Source organism: Pteronotus mesoamericanus, unplaced genomic scaffold (genome assembly GCF_021234165.1).
Source record: "Pteronotus mesoamericanus isolate MK-2021 breed Mesoamerican mustached bat unplaced genomic scaffold, CSHL_Meso_final contig_82, whole genome shotgun sequence".
Classification (NCBI taxonomy): Eukaryota; Metazoa; Chordata; class Mammalia; order Chiroptera; family Mormoopidae; genus Pteronotus; species Pteronotus mesoamericanus.
The window spans coordinates 15500585-15527656 of NW_026555265.1; the positions used below are offsets into that span (position 1 = coordinate 15500585).

The 27072-nt window shown below is 34.9% G+C and overlaps 1 protein-coding gene across 4 annotated transcripts in view; it reads left to right on the forward strand.

Moving 5' to 3' along the window:
- RNF13 (ring finger protein 13) overlaps positions 1–27072 on the forward strand; it is a 119494-nt gene that overhangs the window by 77753 nt on the left and 14669 nt on the right. For all 4 annotated transcript variants that reach the window (XM_054585196.1, XM_054585195.1, XM_054585197.1 and 1 more), the window contains 2 exons: positions 5521–5626; positions 13222–13315. In XM_054585196.1, coding sequence (XP_054441171.1) covers positions 5521–5626; positions 13222–13315 — 200 coding nt within the window. The remainder of the gene's footprint in view (positions 1–5520; positions 5627–13221; positions 13316–27072) is intronic.

Below are 27072 nucleotides of genomic sequence, written 5' to 3' on the forward strand. Positions count from 1 at the left end.
GGAGAAATATAAATGAATAAATAATAGAAGAAAAGCTGTTTTGCGTACTCACAAGTGTACACCTACTTTTGTCTGCCCCTGTATATTCGCCGTGAATGTTGAAGTATTTTTTTCATGTCAGTTCAGTTCAGACTGACCATAAATGAATTGCAGGCTTTGTTTTTAAAGTTTTTTTAGGTTTCAGAATTGTGCTTAAAGGATGGTAGACCTGTACATACAGACCTGCCTCACACATCTATCACCTGGCCGGCCAACTTACCTACATAACCACTCATTAATTTATTCTGTTTTCTGTTACGGTTACTTCAAAGATGTAGAGAGATGACTCTAATGGATCTCATCATTCAGTTTCAAAATTATCAGCTCATGGCCAATTTTGTTTGGACTGCCCTCTGGCCTCATCTCACCTCCCTTTCTTCCCCACATAATGATTATTTTGAAGCAAGTCCCAGCTATGCCATTGTTTCAACTGTGAATATCTCAGACTATATCATTAAAAGATAAGGTTATATAGAGAAATATAACCATATTATTAGTAGTACTGTATTTTGCTGTGTGCAATGCACTCTAGTATATAATGTGCACCCAAGTTTTTGGTCCAAACTTTTTGGGAAAAAAACTTTAGTTTTAATTTTTTTAATTAATTAATTTATATTTAGAAACAAAAAATACGATTATCGTATTCCAGGGTATTCTTTTGCATATGGATATTGTTATTGCTTTCTAGAGTTACACTCTTAATGCATAAGCATAAATAAAAGAATTAAAAACATTTATATAGGTGCAGAATTAGTACCATTCATGTATAATGCGCATACTCCTTTCTCCCTAAAAGATTTGACAAAAAGGTGTGCATTATACATGGCAAAATATGGTATACCTTTTTAAAAAATATAAACAGTAATTCAATATCAAAACATATTTCAGTCCTCAGATTTTCCCAACTGTTTGAAATCCTTTATTAAAAATATTCCAAATAATGTCCATATACACTGCAATGGTGGTTATGCCTTAATTTTTAAAAAAATTTGTCCTGTGAATTTTACTACAGTCTGGACTTTCCTGATTGAATCCTTGGGTATTGTCTAGAGTGTTCTTGGTTACTAATTATCCCTATAACCTGCTCAGTAGAGCTTGAGGTTTGTTCTAATTAGAGTTATTGTGGGGCTGGAAGAATGGATAAGGCAAGAATACTTTATATATGGTATTATATGTTTCCACCAAGAAACATAAATTTGGTTCTGTCTTTGTGATGCAAATAATTTAATTTTATTTATTTCAATTATTAGTTAAAATCCTTTTCTAAAGATGACTTGCAACTTATCAATTATTTGATTACCTTGATGTACAATGTGTTTAGGAAAGAGGATAAACAGTTGATTCTTTCTCTTTATTGTTTTTTTAAAATGATTTGGTTTGCTAGTATCTTCCAAAAATATTTCATATATATATTTAAAGTATTATCGCAAACTCATGAGTTAAAACCTATTTCATAAGTGTCAGTCCATTGTAGTTATTATCTTTAGTGATGTTCACATTGTCCCATTTCAGACTTCAAGTTTAATCCTGATTTCTTTTGATGGGAATCTAGGAGCTTTTGATTGCTCCTTTATTTTGGTGTATGACAAGATGTTCCAAGCCTATTTTCTTCTTTTCCTTCCCCTAACCTGGAATCAGTCATTTTTTCAAGCTCTGGTACCTTTTAATTGGTTATGGTATTTAGAGACAAGGGGTGATCATTGCTCTCGGATTTGTCATCATTTCTAGGGCTTTTCAGTGGACAGAGCTAAGAAATATATGTTTTTAAAGATACAATAAGTCAAAAGGGAATACTGTTACTCCCAGTTTAAATTCAGGACTATAGGATTTTTACTTTGTTGATCTTGCATCTTTATTTTATTTTTCTGTGCTCAAAGACCCCAATACAATTATGTATTTTCTTTTTAAATTACATAATACACACAAAACAAATTCAGAAGAACAATACCAACACTACTACAAACATTTATTAAAAAACAGTTCTTGCCCTGGCCAGTGCTTGATTGGTTGGAGCATCGTCTTGTGCACCAAAAGGTTGTGGGTTCATTTCCAAGTCAGGGCACATACTACGGTTTGTGGGTACATTCCCTGGTTGGAGTACATATAGGAGGCAGCCGATCGCTGTTTCTCTCTCTCTCCATCTCTGTCTCTAAGATTAATGAATATATCCCTGGATTTAAACAAAGAAAACAGTTCTTTCTCTGCTTAAGATATATCATAAGGACATAAAGTCTACTTATAAAGACATGAAATAATTCTTGTGTGTGCTGAAGCTGTCAATTGGAAACACTAGTCACTTGATTTATTTTGTCTTTAGGTTTCAGGGATTGCTTTTCCATCTGCACTATGACTTTTATAATTCTATGTAAACTTAAAGTCAGAATCAAGAAGAGTGTATATTCAGAGAAGTCCAGCTTCTGTGTGTTACTCACCTTGTCCCTCCTGTTCTGTCCTCACCTTAAAGCAATAATTTTTAAAAGTTTTTAGTTTATTCTTTATTTTAAAAAAATTATAAGCAAATACCTATTTCTTCTCTGTCTTCTATCCTTAATACATAAATACTATTTCCCATCTTATTTTTCTTCAGTTAACAGTATGGCCTGGAGATCACACCATATGAGTAGATAGACAGATTCTTCTTTTCTTTTGAATAGCTGCATAGAACTCCAATTAGCTGCTAGTCTCCTGTTGATGAACATTGGAGTTATTTCTGGCATTTTGCTGTTAAAAGTAGTGCTCTATTGAGAACCTTATGTAGAAGTCTTTTTATGTTTTTGCGGGTTTGTCTTTGGAATAGGTTTCTAGAAGTGCAAATGCTAGGTCAGAGGTTGCTAGATATTGGCAATTTCCCATCCATAGGTTTATGCCAAAAGTATGTAACAGTGCCTCTTTTCCCAAAGGATCATCAACAAATTAATGTTGTCAGATTTTTAGGTTTATCCTAATCAGATAGGTGAAAAGTAGTTCTGCTTATAGCTTTAATGTGTGTTTAACAGTTGTGGGTAGAGGAAGGAATTGTTTTTGTTCATAGTGAGTAGCAAGGTGAACTGGTGACATGGCAGAGGTGTGGCCTTCAGGGGTCATTTAATCTTCATTGCCAAAGAATCCTGTTTTTTCCAACTCTAAACTTTCCATCTTCTCTCTCACATTTGGGGACTATTTTTTCGTATTTTAACCGTAGCATCAGGCACAATGACAGCATAGTCAGTAAATGCTGGTGAAATTTAATTGCTATTGTGCAACCTCACGATTCTTCAACAAAGACAGAGCACTGTGCTGGCAGCAGAACAGTTTGTGCCACAAATGGGGACACAGGACTGAACAGTGGGCCTGTCTAGTATGAAATGTAGGATGTTTGGTGAGGCAGTTGTGAGCTTTGCCTGAAAGGGACAAGTTCAGGCAAGTAGTCATCTGAAATAGTGAGGGTGTCCAGCAGTTGGGCTGATCACAGAACATTGCCTGGAAAGTTGGTTTATAGGAAGACTTTGGTGTGTGGTTTTTGGTTTATAGGAAGAAAGGCTTTTGGTATGTGGTTGTATATACATTGGGGCTCAGTAGTTTGGTGATAGCTCTTTGATCCAAGATTGTGGAGGTTGGTATAAAAACAGACAAGGCAAATACTTCATATATCAGCACAGGGATTGGGAAATTAGAGTAATCGCTGTTGTAAAGTTTGGGTGGAGGCACCTGGTTTGAAATTAGTCTGAAACACATGGGAAGGAGAATAAGACACTATTTCCTGGGTTGCTTAGGACTGCCTCAGTGATCACATCTTATCTGCAGAGTTCATGGACTGTATTATATTTAGAGGTTCACATGGAGGTCGTGTGGTAAGATACTAAAGCTGTTTAAATATCTCCTTTTTCAAATACAAATTGATCTGGTATGGCAGAGGAAATAGAAACAAAGCAGGACTGCTTTCCAGAGTATGTGCACCAGCAATCTATGAAGGTTTGGATTTCTCCTTCCAGAGGACTTTAATGAGCAATTGTGTAGCCCCAGAAAAACCTGATGGTATTTTCATTGAAATTACATTATACTTATACATTAATTTAGGGAGAACTGACATTTTTAGGATGTTAAATCTCCTTATATAAGAACGTGGTATGTCCTTTCATTTGTTCAGCTTACGAGGGTAGCGCAGTTGGTTAGAGTGTTGCTCCCATACACCAAGGTTGCGTATTCAGTCCCTGGTCAAGGCACATACAAGGATCAACCAGTGAATGCATAAATGAGTGGAACGACAAATCCATGTTTTTCTATGCACTCCTCCTCTCCCTTCCTCTCTCTCTAAAGTCAATAAATGTATCCTTGGGCAAGGATTTTAAAAAGTCACTTTGAAATGGAAATAATTTGCTTTCATGGTATTTTTCTTAAGTACTTTGGTGTCCTAAGCATCTCTGCATTGGAGGAGGCATCAGCCTATTTTTATTTTCTTTGATAAAATTGAGAATTTTTGTTTTGCATTTGGTCCTTGTGTTATGAAGTATCTGGCTTTGCTGCCTAAATTAATCACCAAGCAGTGGATAACAGAGTAGTGCTGCCGAGACTATGTTAGTTGAGTAGCATAGGAGTTCTATGGAGAAATCAGTTGTGTTACTAACCAGTATACAGACCCTTTCCTAGACTGAGGATATTTTTTAATGCAAGGTTTTGCTGCCACGTAAAATTTGCTCACACAACACAAGCAGTATGCCTACTCTGATCACAGTTTCATTTCATGAGTCCCTTTCAATTTTTGTAATAGTAATATTACAGTAACTAATAATATGTTAGTAACAAAGGGGAATAAGGTATGTAGCATTCTCCACCTCTCCCCTGACAAACATACATATTTTTGTAGTTTTTTTTTTTTTCCCAGTGAAACAGTGGAGAAGATGGAGAATAGAGAGGAAGCTACAACCCCTGTGAATTCCTTTACCAGTTTTCCATTCCATGTCTCAAAGATAATGTAGAACACAGGGGCTATGTCCATTGCCTCTGGTATAGCAAATTTATGAAAGCATATAGGGAGGAGGGAGCATATTTTCATCATTGATGGCCTCAGAGTTTTTCCAGAGGGGGAACTGATGAACAGTAATTTGGTTGGGGTGGGGTAGTTGTTGACATAATACCCAAGGTACTGCCATTATTTTAATGCTGATTTTGTTTATAAAATATGCATACATTTGTCCAGGTTACTAAATTCAGTAAATATTGTGTTTCCAGGATGGACACAGTAAGTATTGATTGGCTGATTTCCCCTACCCAGTCTAAAAGCTTTTTTAATTTTGTGGACAAGTAATTTTGGCAAATATGTAAAAGACTTAAAATGGAAAAATCATCCCTTAAGTTATTGGAAATTATATATTAGAAAATTAGATGTGTCTAATGGGTTGAACTGTAACGTCAAAATGGTTTTTAAAAATATATTTGATTATTATTAGCATCATAATTTGACAACTCAATATTTCTCATTTATTAATTCTTGTTTTCTTTCAGGGGCCACATTATCTTAGTTCCAGAATTCAGTCTTCCCCTGGAATACTACCTAATTCCCTTCCTTATCATAGTGGGCATCTGTCTCATCTTGATAGTCATTTTCATGGTAGGTAAATTGATTTCAAACACTTTTTAAGAATAGTATAAGTGGCTCTAAAAAAAATTATATTAAGAGGAGCCTTACATTAAGGTTTTTTATATGAGTCCATTTATGTAGCTGGTTCTCAAAAAGGCAAAGATAATCTGGGTAGAAAAAATCAGAACAGCGATTGCTTCTTTGGGGAGCTAGAGAGGGGCAAGGGATTTACTGGAATGGGTATGAGGGGACTTTCTGCGGTGTGGGTCGTGTTCTCTTTCTTGAGAGGTTTGGGTGGTACTAATGCCTGAATCACCAATTTGTGTACTTAAATTTTGTGCATTTCGTTATACATAAATTTTACTTGAAAAGAGAATTTTTAAAAATGCGAAATTTGATGTCATGATATATATATGCTGAAGTATTTTGGGGGAAGTATACTGATACCTGAAACTTATTTTGGAAGAAATTAAGAGAAAAAGAGACTGATTGTTGGATAGATAGAAGGATGGATAGATATGTGATAAAAATTAGCATACTAAAATGTTAATTATAGAATCTAGGTAGTATCTGTATGGGTATTTATTATAAAAGTTCTTTCAACCCTTCTCTGTATTTGAAAATTTTCCTATTAAAATATAAATAAAAAATGGCCTGAAGGTGTAATGTTAAGGGGAATGGCACATTGTTTCTCCAGAGCAGTGGTGACCAAAAGATGCGTCCAGGACTCAGTGGGTCTGCACGGTCAACATTATTTTCATAATAATGCTAAGATATTATTTGCCTTCATCACTGTCATTCTCTCAGGGTTTATAGGGCAGGTTTCTGGAAGCTATATGGTATGTGATATGAAAACAAACTGAAGGCAAAAAGCAGATTATTTAGAATCCCTCTATTTTATAAAGATAGATATTTAAAGAGATTTGCAAAGACATAAAGCAATCCCACTATTCTAACTTTTTAATTTATTTTTGATAAAGAATTTGTCAGCCTCTAATGAGTTTATTATTGTATTGAGTTTATAAATTAATTTAAAAATTAAATGGCATCTTTGAAACGTTTAGTCTTCCTATGATGCTTTGGTATTTCTTTTCATTTATTTAGGTCATTTGTTAGACTTTTTTGCAGTTGCATTGTATAATTGGTTATTACTAGGTTCTAAGAACATTATTGATTTTTATTCAATAATTTTGGAATAATTTTTGTTCAGTAATTTTGAAATAAAATTAAGATTTATAGAAAAATTGCAAAGGAGAGTTTCTGTACATTTCTGATCTAGGTTACCCATTGTTAACATTTTACATTATCATAGTACACTTGTCAAAACTAAGAAACTGATATTGGTATATTACCAGTGACTCAACCCCAAACTTTGTATGAATTTCACTAGTCTGTCCATCAATGTACCCAACCCAAAGCACCCCAATGTATTTAGTTATCACATCTTCCCAATCTTCTCTGACCTGTGACAGTCTCTTAGTCTTTCCTTAATTTTCATGACCTTGATGGTCTTAAAAAGCCCTGGCCAGTTATCCTGTAGAACATCGCACAGTCTGATGTTTTACTTATGTTTAGACTGGATTATGTATGTGATCTTAAAAAGAATGTGAGGGGTGAAATGCCCATTTCATCCTATCACGTCAGGGGATGTGTGGTCTCAGCATATCATCACTGATGATGTTAACCTTCCTCCCTTGGTTAAGGTAGGTTAAATGTCTCCCATGTTGCTCCACCATTTTTCTCTTTCTCTTTTCAATTCTTTTGAGATGAGGCAGTTAAGTAAAGCTCACTCTAAAGGAGGAGAGGAGCAGAAACTAGTCTTCACTTCTTGGGAGTAGCAGGGAGTACCCACATATATTATTTAGAATTCTTTTGAAAGGAAAATTTGTCTTTTTTGGGCATTTATTTATTTACATTAATAAGTATTCATGAATGTTTATTTTACACTTGGGTAAAATACTGTGTTAAATTATTGAGTTTTGGCCATTGGGAGCTGTGTTAGGTTTGCTTCTGTAATCCTTTGATATGACCCATCTTTTTTTTATTTATTTCTTTACTGTCTGGTGCTATAAGAAAGTTCAAGCTCATTGTACATTTTTCTTGGCTCAGCCCTAGAATCAGACATTTCTCCAAGAAGCCCTGGTTTCTTTCATTAAAGAGTTTTATTTAGAAATGGTAATTTGGACAATGGCCATTATTGATTTTTATGTAATACTTTCAAATCTATAAACTTGTTGAATTCTCCTATTCCGATAATTTGAATTTGTTGATTCTCTTGGGTTTTTAGTGTAGAAACCAGGAAGTATAGAAAGCTAGAACAACAAACAAAAATACTCTTGGCAAATGGGGAATAAAAGTATCTTTAAGCTGATAAAGATTATTGACTAAAAACTTTAAATGAACATCATCAAATGGTGAATTATTAGAAGCCTTCCCTTCAAATTTGAGGAAAACAAAGGATGCCTATTGTTGGAACTTCTATTAGTATTGTTATATTTTCTGGTAAAACATGAAAAAAAAGCAGTAAAAGGATTAGAAATAAAGAAGCCAAATTTTTATTTCTTTTTCAAAAAAATGAGTGGGTACTGAATTTTGTCCTCTATCTGTTGTAATGATCATTGGTTTTCTGTCTTTATTAAATTGTATTATATTAATTTGTTATATAAGTTTTAAAATTCCTTGTATTTGGAGGATAGACTATTTGATCATGATGTATAGATTTTGTTTTTGCATTTTGGATTATTCAGATTTTTAATATGGGTCAGTCAGTTTTACACTTGGGCATAGACTCAGCTAATCCTAAATAAAATGTTAGCCATCTGAATTTCTAGGTAGAGAAAGTTTTAATTCTGTGGAGCTCGAATTATCTTGATATCGGAACTGGACAATCCTGTGCAGAGCTTCTTATTTTGGTGAAAAGTGGGGAAGGATTGAGGGTTGGGAGGTGGGGATGGGAGGGGCACGTGAAAGTGGTGTCGGGAAAATGGAGACAAATGTTAAAAAAAAAGAAAAAAATTAATTAAAGAAAAAGAACTGGACAGTCCCTAGAGTACTGTTGGTAGGAATGTTAAATGGAGCAGGAGCAGTCACTATGGCAGTTCTTCAAAAATTTGAACATAAATTACCGTATGATCTGGCAATTCCACTTCTGGGCATATACCCCAAAGAATTGAAAGTAGGGAGTTGAAACCATGTTCATAGCAGCACTATTTGCAATAGCCCAAGATGAAAACAACCCAATTGTTCATCAACAGATGAATAAACAAAATATGGTTTATACATAGAATGGAATATTATTCAACCTTATTAAGGAACGAAGTTCTGACACATACTACAGCCTGGATGAGACATTATGCTAGGTGGATAAGCTGGTCACAAAAGGACAAATATTGTGTGATTCCTTTTATATGTGGTACCTACGGTAGTCAGATTCAGAGACTGAAAGTAGAATGGTAGTTACTGGGGGCCGTAGGAAGGGGAGAATGGGGAATTATTGTTTATTGGGTACAGAATTTCAGTTTTGTAAGAAGCAAATAATTTTATGGATGGATAGTGGTGATGGTAGCACAATTTGAGTATGCTTAATGCCACAGAACTATACGCTTAACAATGGGTAAGAGTAAATTTTACGTATATTTTACAATGTTATAACAATGTTATATTTTTATGTTACGTTTTCAATAACAAAAATAACTAGACACAATAAAACTAGCTAAATATAATTGAAGCTTTCTCTTGCTTTCCATTTTCTAAAATAATTTTTTCTGAAATTGGAATCATCTGTGAGTTTACTTTTTGCCTATAAAATCATCAAGGTCACTCAACTTTCTCAGTTACCTGGACATTCAAATGGTTGTCTGCTTCTTTATATTAATAACTCTTTGTTATACTTTATTCTATTTCTAGGAAATTATTTTGTCTGTTAAATATAGTGGCAACAGTGATTTAATATTCATATACTCATATAACAATTTTAATAGAATTTCTGCTCTATGTGGAATGAGTTCTCTTCATATCCATCTGTGTCTTACACAGTGTTGTCAGTTTATCTTTTTTGCCTTTCAAAGAAGTAGACTTTGAGGGTTTTCTTTTCATTCAACAAATATTTATTTTGCCCCTAGGATGAACTAGGTACTACTCTAGGGTCTGAAAAATTTATCATTGAACAAATAGGTAAAAATCTCTGATACTGAGTAACTTACATTCCAGTGGAACTTACATTCTAAGTCTTTACTTTCCTTCTTATTTATCTCATGAATATGTGCTCTTATCATCATCATTTGTTTTCTTCTATTTTGTATGGATATATTGATTTTCTAGGTTGTTCAGCTGCATGCTTAAAAAATTTTTCTTCTTGCTAGTCTATACATTTAGATTATAACTCTCTTTAACAATCACATAAGTTGTAACATAAATTTTTATAAGGACTTTTTTATTTTAATGGTTTGTTAAAATTTTTTTCATTGTTTTATATATGTTTCTTTACGACACTGATGTCTCCATCTATGTGAAGAGAGAACTCAGTGACTATAAATCCTAGCCCTTCTCTACTCTTTCACTCATTTGGTCTTAGGGAAGATGAAGTATCTTATCTTTGTGGTACATTTGGGAAGAATAAATTAGGGCATACTTGATTCATCTCCACCTTTCTCTTGGGACCAGCCTATCTTCAGCTCCTCCAGAATTGGTTATGCAGTTCTGGGAGAGGGTAAAGGGAAGGCCTTTTCCTTTCCAGAGTTGTTTTTGTGTATATCTGGGTTGGTAAGGCAATCTAATTCTGTGGGTCAGTAAAAAGTTATGTCTCTTTCTTCATTGAGTTAGGTACTCCATTTGTTTCCATCTGCCAGTACATCATCCTATTTCTCAAGTTATTTAGAATACTGTAGGCGAAGAGGCATTCCTATTATAGGGGCTCCTCAGAAACTCAAATATACATTGTGATTTCTTCTGTGACTTATGAACTGTTTTAAATGTTCAAAATATGTATTTTTCCTGTGTCCCACCCCACCCCCCAGCTTCTAATTCAATTGCACTGTGGTCAGGAAGCATTATATGTTATGGATTATTTGTTTATTTCCAAAGACTTGTTTGTTGGTTATCTCTTATAAACATTCCCCATGTGTGTAAAAAAGAATTGTGGTGTGCAAAGTTCCATATATTTACTTTTGTTTGAGCTTGTGTATTTGTTTTGTCTAGTCTTTTATTCACTATGTTTAAAACAGTTTTTTTGAAGTATATGATGGGGCAAAGGTAGGTTTATAGCTGTGAGTATGCAAAACACAGGAGTTTATTCTTGTATTATTAATTATTGTATTTTCCATATGAACAACTGTAACCCTACTTTTGCCCCACTCTGTATACATATTAGCTCCAATTTTATCAATATATGATTAAAATAAAATTAACCTCACATATTTAAATTATATAATTTGGCAAGTTTTAACATATTTATATCTGTGAAGCCACTACCAGAATCAAGATAATGAAACATCGATCAGCTCAAAAAGTCTCTCAGACTCCTTGGTAATCCCTCCCTGTAACCTCTTCCAATTTCTCCTTTGTATCCCGCTCACCCCCGCCCTAGACAGCCACAGTGTAGATTTTGGTCAGTGTAGATTTTCTACAACTTTACATACATGGAATCATAAATTATGTACTCTTGTGTGTGCCTTTTTTCTCTTAAAATAATTATTATGAAATTCATTAAATGTTATTGAGTACATTGATTATCCATTCCTTTTTATAGCTGAGTTATATTCCATTGTATGGACATACCATAGTTTTGTTTATCCATTTACCTGTTAATGGACATTGGGTTGTTTCTAGTTTTTGGCTCTTAACAGTAAAGCTGACATGGAAATTTGGGCATGCACTTTGGTATGTGAGTTGTTGTATGTATAGATACATGCTTTTATTTCTAATGGGTAAATGTAAGTAGGTTTGGGACAATTGGGCATATGGTAAATGTGTGTTTAAATTTATGAGAAACCACCAAACTGATTTTCAACATGATGATACCATTTTAGAGTTCTACCGCTAGTGTACTAGAGTGCCACTTTCTTTACTTTCTTGGCAGTACTTGGCATAATCAGTTTTTCTAATTTTAGTCATTCTTATAGGTGTATGGTGGTATTTGTGATTTTAATTTTTGTTTTCTCTTAATTTTTTGAGCATCTCTTCCAGTGATTAGCTGTCATCCTTATATTAAAATATTTTGCCCATTTTTTTTCTGTTGGGTTGCTTGTTTTCTTACTGAATTTTGAGGGGTTTTTTTTTTTTAAATTCTGGATACAGATCTCTTATCAGATATGCAGTTTGCAGATATATTTTCCCAGTGTGTGACTTCTCTTTTATCTTTTAGCTGTGTCATTTAAGGACAGAAGTCCTTAACATTGATGTAGTTAAATTTGTCAAATTTCCTTTTATGGATGATGCTTTGGCATTTGGTTCTAGCCCTGTGGACTTCCTTTTTATTCTTGCAAGCATAGTAATTTATAGTTAAAAATATTTTGTATGTTATCTAGCATTTCTGAATATTTATATTAGAGGTGCTATGTATTTTTCTTGCTGGAACTGAAAAACTGCAGTAGCTAATAAGTGTATGTTTGAAAAGTTTTCTATTTTTATCTTTTTGTATTGTGATTCCTAAGTAAATATTTTTTTATTTTTAAATTGTATTTTTTTATTACCATTTATCCCCCTTATACCCTCTTCATCTCCCCCCAACCCCTTCCCCATGCAGTCACCACACTATTGTCCCTGTCCATGCATCCTTTTTCTTTTTTGCTTGATCCCTCCACTCTCAACCCCTTCTCTGTAGCTGTCAGCCTGCTCTACCTACGAGTCTGTCTCTATTTTGCTTGTTAGTTCAGTTTGTTCATTAGATTCCACATATGAATGAAATCATATGGTATTTGTCTTTTTCTAACTGGCTTATTTCACTTAGCATAATATTCTCCACGTCCATCAGTGCTGTCACAAAGGGTAAAATTTTCTTATTTTTTACAGTTGAGTGGTATTCCATTGTTTAAATGTCCCGTAGTTGTTTTATCCTCTCATCTACTAATGGACACTTGGGCTGCCTCCAAATCTTGGCTGTTGGAAATAACACTGCAATAAGCATAGGGGTGCTTATGTTCTTTTGAATTAGTGTTTTGGGTTTCTTTGGATAAATTCCCAGAAGTGGAATCGCTGGGTCATTAGGCAATTACATTTTTATTTTTTTGAGGTAACTCCATACTATAGTGCAAGGGAGTTCCCCTTTCTCCACATCCTCGCTAAATTTTTTAGTTTATAAATTACAGGAATTTCAACTTTCCCTCTTTTCTTCATCTTCTTTGTAACCTATAGTTTACCGTTTGTGTTTTTTTCAAACAAATATGTTATTTACAGTGTTTTGGTCAGAATAAATTAAAGATAATTTAGGGCATGAATAAAAATTCAAAGGATGGGGTAATTAATCAGTAATGTAGTTTAATGCTTTAATTAATATTGCAATTAGGATTTAAGTAAATTGAAGTCATTTTCAGCAGTTATCCAGAAACTTAAAAGATATTTAATATTTTAACGGCCATTTTTATTTGCATGTTTAATATATAATTCCTTTTTTTCCCTTTTATTTTTAGATTACAAAATTTGTCCAGGATAGACACAGAGCTAGAAGAAACAGACTTCGTAAAGATCAACTTAAGAAACTCCCTATACATAAATTCAAAAAAGGTAAGTGAATATTTTTATTTTCTAAATAATTACCTTAGTTTATTTAAGAATAAATACATGGTGATAGATGGGAGAGTTGCTTCAATAAAGTCTTTGAGGAGGGAAGAAGGAATGGGATCTGTTGCACAAATAGGCGGGTTGGCCTTAGATAGAGAGGTGGGTGCAAAATCCTGGTAGATGGGTATTTATGGCGGTGAGTCTGTGGAAGTGTTCTTTAACTTCCTTATCACATTATTTCAGTTACTATAGGTTTAGGTAAGTCTTTTTTTTATTTTATTTAAGACTTTATTTATTTATTTTTAGAGAGAGGGATGGGAGGGAGAAAGAGATGGAGAGAAACATGTGAGAAACATTGATTGGTTGTCTCTCACACACCCCCCCAAATGGGGACCTGGCCCACAACCTGACTGGGAATTGAGCCTGTAACCTTCTGGTTCACAGGCTGGTGCTCAATTCACTGAGCCACACCAGCCAGGGCAGGTTTAGGTAAGTTTTGATATCCGTTAGTTAGTCCTCTCACCTTTTTCTTCAACAGTTTTTAGCTATTATTAACACTTTGCATTTCCACGTAGAATTTAAAATCAACTCGTCAGGGCCACCCTACCTCCAAACATATACAATAATCTTGTATATTTTGTAGTAAAATATACATAACATAAAATTGACCATTTTAACCTTTTTTAAGTGTTCAGTTTAGTGACATTAAGGACATTTGCATTGTTATGCAAACATTACCACTGTCCATCTCCAGAACTAAAACATTCTACCCAATAAACAGTAACTGCCCATTTCTTTCCTCCCACCAATCCATGACAACTGCCATTCTACTTTCTGAATTTGGCTGTTCTAGGTACCTCATATAAGTGAAATAAATGACTAGCTTTTTTCATTTCGCATAATGTCCACAAGGTTCATCTATGCTGTAGTATATGTCAGATTTCATTCCTTTTTAAGGCTGAATAATATTCATAATATTCTACGTATATACCACATATTGTTTATCCACCCAACTGCTAATGGACACATATTGTTTATCCACCCAACTGCCAATGGACACTTATTCACAACTTCTTTCACCTGTCAGCTATTGTGAATAATGCTGCTGTGAACTTGAGTGTACACATGTCTGTTTGAGTCTCTGCTTTCATTTCTTTTGGGTATGTGTACAGAAGTGGAATTGCTGGATCAGAGTGTAAATTCTCTGTTTAATTTTGAGGAATGGCTTACCGCTTTCCCTAGTGGCTGTATTACTTACATTTCTATCAGTAGTGGGCTAGGGTCCCAATTTCTCTTTACCCTCACCAACATTTGTCATTTCCTCCCCTCCCCTCCTCTCTTGAACATCTTTTCAGGTGCTTATTGGCGATTTGTCTATCTTCTTTGGAGAAATGTCTGTAAAAGTCTTTGGCGTTATTAAATTCTTCTTTAACCTTTTGGGAAATAATTTCAGACTTACAAATAAAATTTGCTTCAAAGTTAAACACTTTTGTTTTGAGAAAGACCATTAAGAGGACAAAAAACTTTGCATGAGTAGTACAAAAAAACACCCGTGTACCTTTTACCCAGATTCACCTATTATTTGCTATATTAGTTTCCATAAGACTTCCATAACAAAGTACCATAAACTAGGTGGCATAAAACAACAAATTTATTTTATCACAGTTCTGGAAGGTAGAATTCCAAAATCAAGGTGTTGGCAATGTTGTTTCCCTCCTGAGACTCTAGAAAGAATTTTCCTTGCCTCTTGCCAGTTTCCAGTGGTTGCTGGCAGTCCCTGATTTTCCTTGGTTTGTGGCAGCATTAACAGCAATGTCTACCTCCATCTTCACATGGCTTTCGTGTGTGTGTGTGTGTGTGTGTGTGTGTGTGTGTGTGTGTGTGTATTTTCTCCAAATTTCCCTAATCCAGTATAACCTCATTTTAACCTGACTATATCTGGAAGAAATCTATATCCAGAAAAGGTAACATTCACAAGTTCTGGGTAAACATGAATTTTTAGAGGCCACTAGTCAACCCATTGCTTTATCATTTTTGCTCTTTCTCTTCCTCTTTGTACATGTATGTATATACTTTTAACCTGAATGATTTGAGAGTAAGTTACATACAACACGATCTTCTATCTCTAAATATTTTCATGTATATTTCTTAAGAATAAAGAGATTTCTTTTACTGTGCTGCATTTGAAGTCACCAAATTTAGAAACTTGTTGATAAGACTATTTTAGTATAATTCATTGCCCTTTTCCCAGTTTTGTCAATTGTTTCAGTAAGATTTCTTTAAAGTGTTTTTTCTTCCAGTTTAGTATTCAATCTAGTATAACCTTTGCATGTAGTTACCATGTTTCTTTAGTCTGGACTTGTTAGTCAGCATTACTGTCTTTCATGACATTGACATTTTGAATAACACATTGTCCCTGCCTTTCTTTAAAAAAAACAAACAAAACTTTTGTTTGTTTCTTAATTAATAGACTGCTTTAGTTTTAAAGCAGTTTTATAGAGAGCTCCCATATGCCCCTCCCTTCTTACAATTTCCCCTAATAATATCTTTCATTAGTGTGGTGCACTAGTTACAAGTGATGAATAAATATTGAAATATTTCTGACTGAAGTACATAGTTTGCATTAAAGTTCACTCTTTGTATTTTCCAATTCTATGCATTTTTGACAAATGTATGATGTTATTTATGCACCATTAAACTATCATAGAGAGTAGTTTCACTGCTCTAAAAATCACTCCTCCCTCCCCTTCCACAAACCACTAACAATTATTGATCTTTTTGGTGTCTCTATAGTTTTGTCTCTTGTAGAATGTCATGAAATATCAATATACATTTAAGGTTTTTTCATGACTTTTTTTGTGACATGAAGGCTCACTTGTTTCTTTTGCTGACTAATACTCCATTGTATAATTGTAGAAAAGAATGTTTATTCATTTCACATATTGAAGGACATCTTGGTTGTTTCCAAGTTTTTGCAATTAATACTAAGCTGCAGTAATCTTTTGTATGCACATTTTTTTGTGGTCATACGTTTCCAACACATTAGGGTGAATACCAAGGAGGATGATAGCTGGATTATGTGGTAAGACTATGTTTAACTTTGTGAGAAAATGCTAACTTTCTTCTAAAGTGGCTATATCATTTTGCACTCCTACCAGCAATAAATGAGAGTTCTCTCCAGTATTTGTTGTTGTCAGTGTTTTGTATTTTAGCCATTCTAATAGGTGAGTAGTTGTATTTCATACCCTAGTTATATATAAAATGTTGAGCGCCTTTTCATATGCTTATTTGTGTTTGCCATCTGTATATTTTCTTTGGTGAGATCTTTTGCCCTTTCTAAATTGGGTTGTGCAGTAGACTAAATGTTTGTATCCCTCGAGAATTTGTATGGTGAAGCCATAATAACCAATGTGTTGATATTTAAGGGTAGGACCTTTGGAAGTTAATTAGGCCATGAAAGTGGACCCTTCATAAATGGGATTAGTGCCTTCATTAGAAGACACACTAGGGGTATCTGTCATGTGAAGATACCACAAGAAGGTGGCCATCTGCACGTCAGGAAGAGAGCTTTTACCAGGAACTGAATTGGCCAGCCCAGCCCCCTGATCTTGGACTTTCCAGCCTCCAGTATTCTGATTAGTAAATGTTTGCTCTTTATGCCACGCAGTCTGTTGTATTTCTTATAGCATCCCAAAAGGACCCAAGACAGGTTATTTGTTTTCTTATTGTTTTAAAAGTTCTTTGTATAGTTTAGATACCAGACTTTTATCAGATAAGGCTTTTGCAAATATCTTTTTCCTAGTGTTTGGTTTGTCCATTCTTTTTAACAATGTCTTTCTTGGAGTAGTTTTTAATTTTAAGGAAACCCATCTTCTCAGTTTTTTCTTTCATGGATCATTCTTTTGATGTTCTACCTAAAAACTCATAGTCAGGCCCAAGGTTGCCTAGATTTTTCTGTTATCTTCTAGAAGTTTTATAATTTTGGCTTTTGTTTAATTCTGTGATCCATTTTTAGTTGTCTTTTGGGAATGGTGTAAGGTCTGCGTCTAGATTCTTTTTTTAATATTTCTTTTTAACCTGGTATGTATATAACAAAATTTGTCATTTTAACCATTTCAGTTCAGTGGTATTAATTACATCCACAGTGGTTTTGCCAACGTCACTACTATTTCTAAAGCTCTTCACTGCTCTAGGGACTCTGCACTCTTTAAACAATAACTTCCTGTTTCCAGCTGCCCCCAGTCTCTAGTAACCTCTAATATACCTTCCGTCATTATGAATTGACCTGTACAAAATACTTCATGTAAGTGGAGTAATACAATATTTGTCCTTTTGTATCAGTTCATTTTTCTTAACATAATATTTTCAAGGATTATCCATGTTGTACCATGTTTCAGAGCTTCATTGCTTTTTATGGCTGGATAAAATTCCATCCTAGGTTTTTGCCACATTTTGTTTATCCATTTATCTGCTGGTGGACACTTGGATTGCTTCTGCCTTTTGCCTATTGTGAATAATGTTACAGTAATAATTTGTGTGAGAGTATATATTTGAGTTCCTGAATTGACTTTTTTTGAGGACGTACCTAAGAGTGGTATTACTGGGTCATATGATAATTCCACGTTTAACTTTTTGAGGAACTGCCATGCTGACTTCCACAGCTACTACACCATTTTACATTTCTAGCAGGTGTGCACAGTGGATCTTACTTCTCTACATCCTTGTCAATGGCCTTTAAAGAATAATAGTTTTAAATTATGTTGAAGTTGAATTTCTCTATTCTATTTTTGTTCATGCTTTTGGTGTCATAATTAAGAATACATTGCCAAGTATCAGGTAATGAAAATTTACCTCTATTTTCCTTCTAAGAGTTTTAAGGTTTTAGCTCATAATAGGATTTCATCAGTTTTGAGTTAATTTTTTAAATATAGTGTGAGGTAGGACTCTACCTTTATTCTTTTGCATGAGGAAATACAATTGTTCTCAAACCATTTGTTGAAGAGACTATTATTTCCTCATTGAATAGTCTTACACCCTCATCAAAAATATTGGCCCTAAATGTATGGGTTAATTTCTAGACTCTTACATCTCTTCCAGTGGTCTGTATGTCTAGTCTTATGCCAATACCACACACTTTTGATTACTTAGATTTACAATACATTTTAATATTGGAAAATGTGAGCCCTCCAACTTTGTTCTTTTTCCAAGCGTTTTGGTTATTCAGGATCCCTTGCAATTCCATTTGAATTTGAGAATCAAATGTTCTGTTTCTACAAAAAAGGCATTTCAAATATTAATTGGGATTGTGTTGAATTTGTAGACTGCTTACGGAAGTATTGACATCTTAACAATATTAAGCCTTTCAATCCATGAACGTGGGATGTCTTTCCATTGACTTAGATCTTATTTTAATTCTTTTATCAATGTCTTACAGTGTACAGATCTTTCACCTTCTTTGCTAGATATTTTCCTATGTATTTTATTTTTTTAAATGCTATGATGAATGGAACTGATTTCTCAGTTTCCTTTTTGAACTCTTTATTAGCGTATAAAGACTCCCAACAGATTTTTATATTTTGATCTTGTAGCCTCCAACTTTGCTGAATTTATTAGCTCTCATACCTTTCTTGTACATTCTTTGGGATTTTCCATGTATAGGATCATGTCATCTGTGAATAGACATAGTTTACTTCTTCCACTTCGGACTCCTTTTATTTCTTTTTCTTGTCCAATTACTCTAGGTAGAATTTCCAGTACAGTGTTGAATAGCAGTGGTGAAAGTGCACACCTGTGTCTTGATCCTAACTTAGGAGGAAAGCTTTCAGTAGAGTAGGATATTAGCTTTATGATTTTCAAAATGCCCTTTATTATGTTGATAAAGCTCTCTTTTATCTAGATTTATTTTTTTTTTTTGGCATGTCCAGTTGTTGTGGGACCATTGTTTAAAAAAAAAAAACAACTGACCCTTCTCCCTTGCTCTGTTGTCAAAGAGCAATTAACTGTTCATGTGGTTCTACTTGTGGACTTCCAGTTTTGCTGCATTTACCTATATGTCTTTTCTTTCATCAGTTCCATACTGTCTTGATTATTGTAGCTTTATAGTAAGTCTTAAAGTGGGATAGTGTCAGTTCTTCAACTTTCTTATTCTTTGATATTGTATTGGCTGTTTGGATCTTTTGCCTTTTCATATAAACTTTTGAATTGGTTTGTAGTATCCAAAAAAGGAGAAACTTCTGGGATTGGGATTACTATATTTTGCCACATATAATGTGCACTTTTTTGCCCAGATTTTTGAGGGAAAGATAAGGATGTACATTTTACAAGGTTTACATAGTACTAATTCTGTATCTATATAAATGTTTTTAATTTTCTTATTTATGCTTATGTGTTAAAAGTGTAAGCCTGGAAAGCAATAATGATACCTGTATGCAAAGTAATAACCTGGAATACAATAATTGGTTTTGTTGAATTTACGATGAACATTCAATTAAAGCAGTTTGGGCCAATGAGTCAACGAAATGAAATGAAGAACAACATATTGTTGTTATCCACAGAGTAAGATAGATGATGCTGACTGTTATCCACTTGGTAAGGTAGATCATGGTGATTGTTATCCATTTGATAAGATAGGTGATTCGGCTTTATTACTATAGGGTGAACAGCACGACATTTCTCTTCATACACTTTAGGCAGGAGAAATTATTGGAAAAATCCCTTGGAAAATGTCGAAATGATTTTCATACACTGCAAGCTTTAAGCTAAAAGTTATTAAATATGCTAAAAAGCATGGCAACAGAGCTGCTGAGAGACACTTTAGACCTCCTCCAACAGAGAGTGTTATCAGATTGTTGAGGCAACAAGGAGAAAAACTTTCTCAGATGCCAAAACAGAGGAAATGTGAGGGAAACCTCCAAAGTGGCCAGAGGTGGAGCAGGAGGTAAAGACCTCATTTCTGGAGCAGCGTCAAACAGGATCTCTGTTTCGACCAAGATGATACAAGAAGAAGGTAAAAGGATTGCATGAGAAAAGAACATTGATGACTTCTCAGGGAAACCTAAATGGTGCTTTAACTTTATGAAGACAGAAAGTTTGAGTATAAGGATATGAATGAAACCTGCCCAGAAACTTCCAGCCGCCTATGAGAATCAAGTTTGGGAATTTCATTCTTAGGTTATCAGTCTTCAAAAGACTTACAACTTTGAGCTGTCCCAAATTGCCAATATGGATGAAGTCCCACTCACAAAACTGTGGATGTCAAAGGAGCAAAGACTGTAGATGTTCAAACTAGGGGTCATGAAAAAACATATTTCATTGTTGTTCTAGCCTGTTGTGCAGATGGGACAAAGCTACCACCTGTGATCATCTTTAAAAGAAAATTGTGTCTGCAAGAAAAGATTCTAAGTGAAGTTATTGTCCACGTGCATGAAAAAGGATGGATGAATGAGGAAGGCATGAAAACCTGGTTTAACAAAGTATCAATTTTTTTTTTTTTAAATTATTGATTTTTAGAGCGAGAGAGGGAGGGAGAAAGAGAAACATCCATTTATTGTTTTACCTATTTAGGCATTCGTTGGTTGCCGCTTTCATGCCCTGACTGGAGACCAAACCCACAGCCTCAGCCTGTGGGGTCAACACTCTTAACCAACTGAGCTACACTAGTCCTAGTCCAGGGGTAGAGGTATTAATATTACTAATCTTTTCAAAGAATCAGCTTTTGGTTTTATTGATTTTTCTCTATTGAGTTGCTATTTTTCATTTCATTGATTTCTGTTCTAATGTTTATTTCTTTTGCTTTCTTTGGATTCAATTTGCTCTCCATTTTCTAGTTTCCTAACTAGGAAGGTGGAATCTTAGATTATTGATTATAGATCCTTCTTTTTTTTTTTCTCCCTGATATGTATCCCTCTTGACTGAATTCCATAACCTTTTGGTAAAGTTTATTTTTATTTAGTTAAAATATTTAAAGACTTCTTTTGAGGTTTCTCCTTTGAGCCATTTTCATTTATAAATATGTTGTTTAATATCCAAGTATTTGGGGATTTTTCAGCCCTCTTTATGATACTGACTTCTAACAATTCCATTGTGGTCTGAGGGCAGACATTGTATAATTTCTTTTAAATTTGTTTAGGTGTGCTTTATGACTGAGAATGTGGTCTCTCTTGGTGAATGTTCCATGTGAGTTTGAAAAAAAAATATATGTAGCAGATCTTCAAATAAGCTAATTTCTTTATAATGTTGTTGAAATGCCTTAGGAAATTAACTCTTGTTTTTATCCATTAATCCATGATAAAATTGGTTTCTTTATATGTCATTTCAGTTAAATTTGCAGGAACCTGTCGATGTTAAGTGAGGACTTAAGTATGTTCTACCTCTAGTTGGGTGAAATAATCTATATGTCAATTTTAGCCAGTTGACTGATGTTGCAGTTGAGTTAAACCATGTCCTTAATGATTTTCAGCCCTCTGGACCTGTCCATTTCTGGTAGAGGCATGTTGAAGTCTCAGACTATACTAATGTAGCCCCAGCTTATCCACGGTTTTGCATTCTGTGTTTTCAGTTACCTGTAGGCAACTGTGGTCACAAATATTAAGTGGAAAATTCCAAAAATAAACACTTCCTGTGTTTTAGATTGCTCTGCCCTGAGTAATGTGATGAAATCTCATGCTATCCTGCCTGTGACGTAAATCATCCCTTTCTCCAGTATATCCACTCTCTATACACTACCTGACAGTTAATCACTTGGTAGCCATTTCAGTTATCAGACTGTCTTGATATGGCAGTCCTTGCATTCAGGTAACCCTTATTACTTAATAATGGTCCCAAAGCACAAGAGTAGTGAGGCTGGCAATTTGGATATGCCAATAGTTTAGATGTAAAGTGCCTCTTTTAAGTGAAAAGGTGAAAGTTCTCAACTCTATAAGGAAAGAAAAAAAAAATCATATGTTGATGTTGCTAAGATCTGCAGTAATTTCTACCCATAAAATTGTGAAGGAAAAATAAATTAGTACTAGTTTGCTTGAGACTATATTCATGTAAGTTATTACAGTATATTGTTATAATTGTTCTATTATTAGTTATTATTGTTAATCTTTTGCTGTGCATAATTTATAAATTAAATTTTATCATAGGTATGCATATATAGGAAAAAATAGTGTATGTATAAGGCTTGGTACTAAATGAGGTTTCAGGTATCTATCTACTAGGGGTCTTGGAATGTATTTCCAATGGATATTGTAGTGGATTAATCTGTTTCTCCTTGCAGTTATATGTAGTTTTATGTATTCTGATGCTCTATTTTTAGGCACATACACTTTAAGGATTGTTATGTCGTCTTGGAAGATTGACCCCTTTATCATCATGCAATTCCACTCTTTATGATTACTTTCCTTGCTCTAAAATATGCTCTGTTTGAAATTAATGTAACTGTTCTGCTTTCTTTTATTCGTGTTATTAGCATGTGCTTAATCTATTCAGTGAGCTCTGACAAAAATACTGTAGAGTCTGTGGCTTAAACAACATTTATTTTTCACAGTTATGGGCCCTGGAAAACCAAAAATCAAGGTGCCAGCCATTTAATGTCTAGTGAGGACCTGCTTCCTGGTTCATAGATAAACTGTCCTTTTGCTGTGTCCTCACTGTCAGAAAGAGCAGGGGAGCTCTCTGGAGTCTCTTTTATAAGGTCACCAATACTATCGTGAGGGTTCCACCCTTATGACCTAATCACCTCCTAAAGCCTACCACCTCAAAACCATCACATTGGGGTTTAGTCTTCCAAATAACAATGGCGGGGCACACAAACATTCAGTCTAATGCAGCTTGGTATACCTTTCTCTGTCCTTTTAATCTCTATGTATTTTATTTAAAAAGAGTTTCTGGTAGACAGCATGTAATTGGCTTGCTCTTGTTTTTTGGTTCACTTTGATAATTTCTGTTTAGTTGGTGTACTTAGACCACTGACATTTAAAATGATGATTGATGTAGTTGGATTAATATCTACATATTTGTTACTGTTTTTTGTTCTTGCCCTTTTTTTTCTTTTTTTTTTGCCCTCTTTCTTTGTTCCTGTTTGTCTTCCACTCTTCCTACTTTTGTGGTTTTAATGGAGCGTTTTATATGATTCTATTTTCTCTCCTTAGTTTATTGTTTGTCTTTTAAAATTTTTCTAGTGATTGTCCTAGAGTTTTGCACTAAACAACTAATCCAGATATATTTTCAAATAATATACCGCCTCATGAGTAGTGATATATCTTATAAAAACAAAATATTCGAGATTCTACTTTGAATTCATTTGGATATATACTCAGAAGTGGGATTGTTAGATGATACAGTAATTGTTTCAACATTTTTAAGGAATTTCGTTACTATTTTTGGTAATGACTGTGCCATTTTACATTCCCATCAACCATGTGCAAGTGTTCCAACTTTTCCAATCCCTGCTAACACTTATTTTCTGTTCTTTTGATACTAACCATCCTGATTACTGTGAGAGGATATCTTATTGTGGTTTGATTTACATTTTCCTAATGATTAGTGATACTGAGTATCTTCCTAGGCATTTGTGTATCTTCTTCGGTGAAATGTCTATTCAAGTCTTTTACCTAGTTGTTAATTGGGTTATTTTTGTTGCCATTGCTGAGTTGTAGAAATTCCACACATATATTTTGGATATTAATTGCTTATTATATAGATGACTTGCAGTTATTTTCTTTCATTCATAGGTTGTCTTTTCACTATGACTGTTTCCTTTGATACACAAAAATGTTCCAGTTTGGTGTAATTGTTATTATTATTTGTTTCAATGCCTATGCTTTTGTGTAGTCCCTTCCCCTTCTTTCCACCATTGTCCTTTTTCCCCATACCCTCTGGTCACTTTCAGTCTGCTCCATGTTTCTATGCCTGTGGTTTCTTTTGTTCATTAGTTTATTTTGCTGAATAGAGTCCACTTATAGGTGAGATCATATGGTATTTGTCTTTCATCAACTGGCTTATTTGACTTAGCTTTAATCTCCAGTTCCATCCATGCTGTCACAAAAGGTAGGAGTTCCATCTCTCTCTCTCTCTCTCTCTCTCTCTTTCTTTCTTAAATGCAGATTGATTTTATTTATTTTTTAAATGTTGAAGTTAATTATAAAATATGAAAAAATTTAAAACGATTATAAAGTCTCAGCAATTAAACCAACATGACAGCAGCACAGAAATAATCAAGTAGATCAATGAAATATAATGAGCATTCTAGAGACAAACTTATATATCTGTCTAACAATATATGATTAAGTTGATATTTCAAATAAATGGGGAAAGTAAGGCTTATTAAACAAACAAGGTGCATGGACAACTGTTACCTGAAATAAAACAAATATAGAGCCCTATTTCACACATTATACAAGAAATATTCAGGTGAGTTAAAAATTAATACATAGAAGCTAAGGAGTTTTCAAAGAAAATAGAGCTAATATTTCTCGTGTCCTGAAGTAAAATATTCAGACCCAGAAGCTATAAAGTAAATATTGACAATATGACTATATTAAACATTTAAGACTATGTAGTAATATACATACAAAAAAGTTGAAGGACAAGGGATAGAATAGGAAAGTATTTGCAACAAATCTAAAACATGGTTAATAGGGGTTTTTTTTAGGGAAAAATATTCTACAAACCTTTAATCAATAAATGGATAAAGAATACCAAAAAGCCATTTAAAGCTTTTTAAAAATAATATAGGCAAGAAATATACAAAACAGGTTTAGTTTCAACAGATAGTAAAGGAACAATTAAAATAACATAATTGTCACAATCAAATTAATGAGTATTAAAAATATTGGTAATATCAAGTATTGGCGACTGTGAAAGGAACTGGGTAGTCATAGAATCTTTTTCTTCATCTTAAATCAGTCCTTTCAGCATATTTTGCAGTGCTGGTTTGGTGGAGGTGTATTCTTTTAGCCTTCTTTGGTCTGGGAAACTCCTTGTTTCACCTTCCATTTTAATTGAGAGCCTTGCTGGGTAGAGCAATCTTGGTTGCACACCTTTGCTTTTCATGACTTGTAATATTTCTTGCCATTCCCGTCTGGCTTTTAGTGTTTCTGTTGAGAAGTTAGCTGCTAGCCATACTGGGGCTCCCTTATATGTCTCTCCCTTGCTTCCTTTAGGATTCTTTGTTTGTCTTTGATATTTGCCAGTTTAATGATGGTGTGTCTTAGGGTGGGCCTCATTGGGTTCCTCTTGAATGGGACCTCTGTGCTTCCTGGACTTATGTGTCTTTTTCTCAAGTTGGGGAAGTTTTCCTTCATGACTTTTTCAAAGAGGTTCTCTAACCCTTCCTCCTCCTCTTCTCCTTCTGGTATCCCTATTATATGGATATTACTACGTTTCAGGTTGTCCTGCATTTCCATAAATGCCTCTTTGTGCTTTTTGAGTCTTTTTTCATTTTCTTGTTCTTTCTGGGAGCTTTTTTCTACCTTGTCCTCCAGTTTGCTGATTTGGTCCTCAGCTTCATCTAGCCTGCTTTTGATTCCTCCTACTGTATTCTTCAATTCAGAAATTGTATTCTGCATTTCCTTTTTTCTCTTATTGATCATTTCTATGTGCTTTTCATGCTGATATAATTTGCAATAAATTCCTCGTAGTTTCCCTGTAGTTTTTTGAAATTTTCTCTGAGCTCACTGAGCTCATTGAGCTTCCTTAAAACTGTTGTTTTGAACTCAGTATCTGGTAGTTTACTTGCCTCTATTTCATTTAGTTCTCTTTGTGGGGATTATTCCTTTCCCTTCGAGTGAGGTGTATTTCTTTGTTTTCCCATTATTTATGAGACTCTTCTCCTGCTTCTGCTTCTTAAGTTGATCTGTCTTGATTTCCTGACTTTGTGGTGTGAACTTCTATTGTTGGAGACCACTGTTTTTACTTTCTGGATCTTCCTCTGATGATGTCACATGTCGTTCCTGTCTGACCTTAGGCAGTCTCTTCGAGACTTCCAAGAATCTACTGTCTGTGGCTGTCTCCTTCAGCTGTTAATCTAGTCACTCTGCACTCAGCAGGCCGGCTTCGACAGCTTAAGACAGGGCAGAGTCCCTCCTGGGGGCGGGGTTATTGGGTCCTCTCACTCCTGCGATATAGGGGAGGAGTCCGCACTGGGATCCTGCTGGCTACTGTCTCCCGAAAGCCTCCGTCCCCAGTCTCTCCTCAAGTGTCTCCAGACCTCTCTGTACTCCCTTCAGCCAGGAATCTGCTGTCTGTGGCTGCCACTCTGCACTCAGCAAGCGGCTTAGACAGCACAGGGCGAGGTGTAATCCTGCCTTGGGGCAGGGCTATTGGGTCTGATGTTGGTGCCCCTCAGGGGTGTGGTCTCTGCCTGAACAAGATGGCTGCTGCCGCATTGGGGATGAGTCAGCACAGAGAAACCGCCGGCTTGTCTCTCCATTCTCTCCCCAAAGCCTCCTTCCCCAGTCTCTCTTCAGGCGTCTCTAGCCCACTCTGTCCCCACCTTTGCCAGAGACCAGGGCAAGTCGCTGCAAATAAAAATTTATGTGTTGGCCCTTTAAACAGTTCTTTGAGTCTCCAGCTGCCTGTCTCTGGCAGAGAGCAACCCTGCCACTTTTCACAGCTGGCTGTTTTCTGTGTAGTTTTTGGGCTCTGGTGCTGTGGGCTAGAGATCCTCGCTTTTGGTTTAGACCCCGCTCTTCTCAGGGGGATCCAACTGGCCATTTCAATATCCTTCTTGTGCTGCTGCCTGTGGGCGCCCCACCCACCTTTTCAAGTCTGTA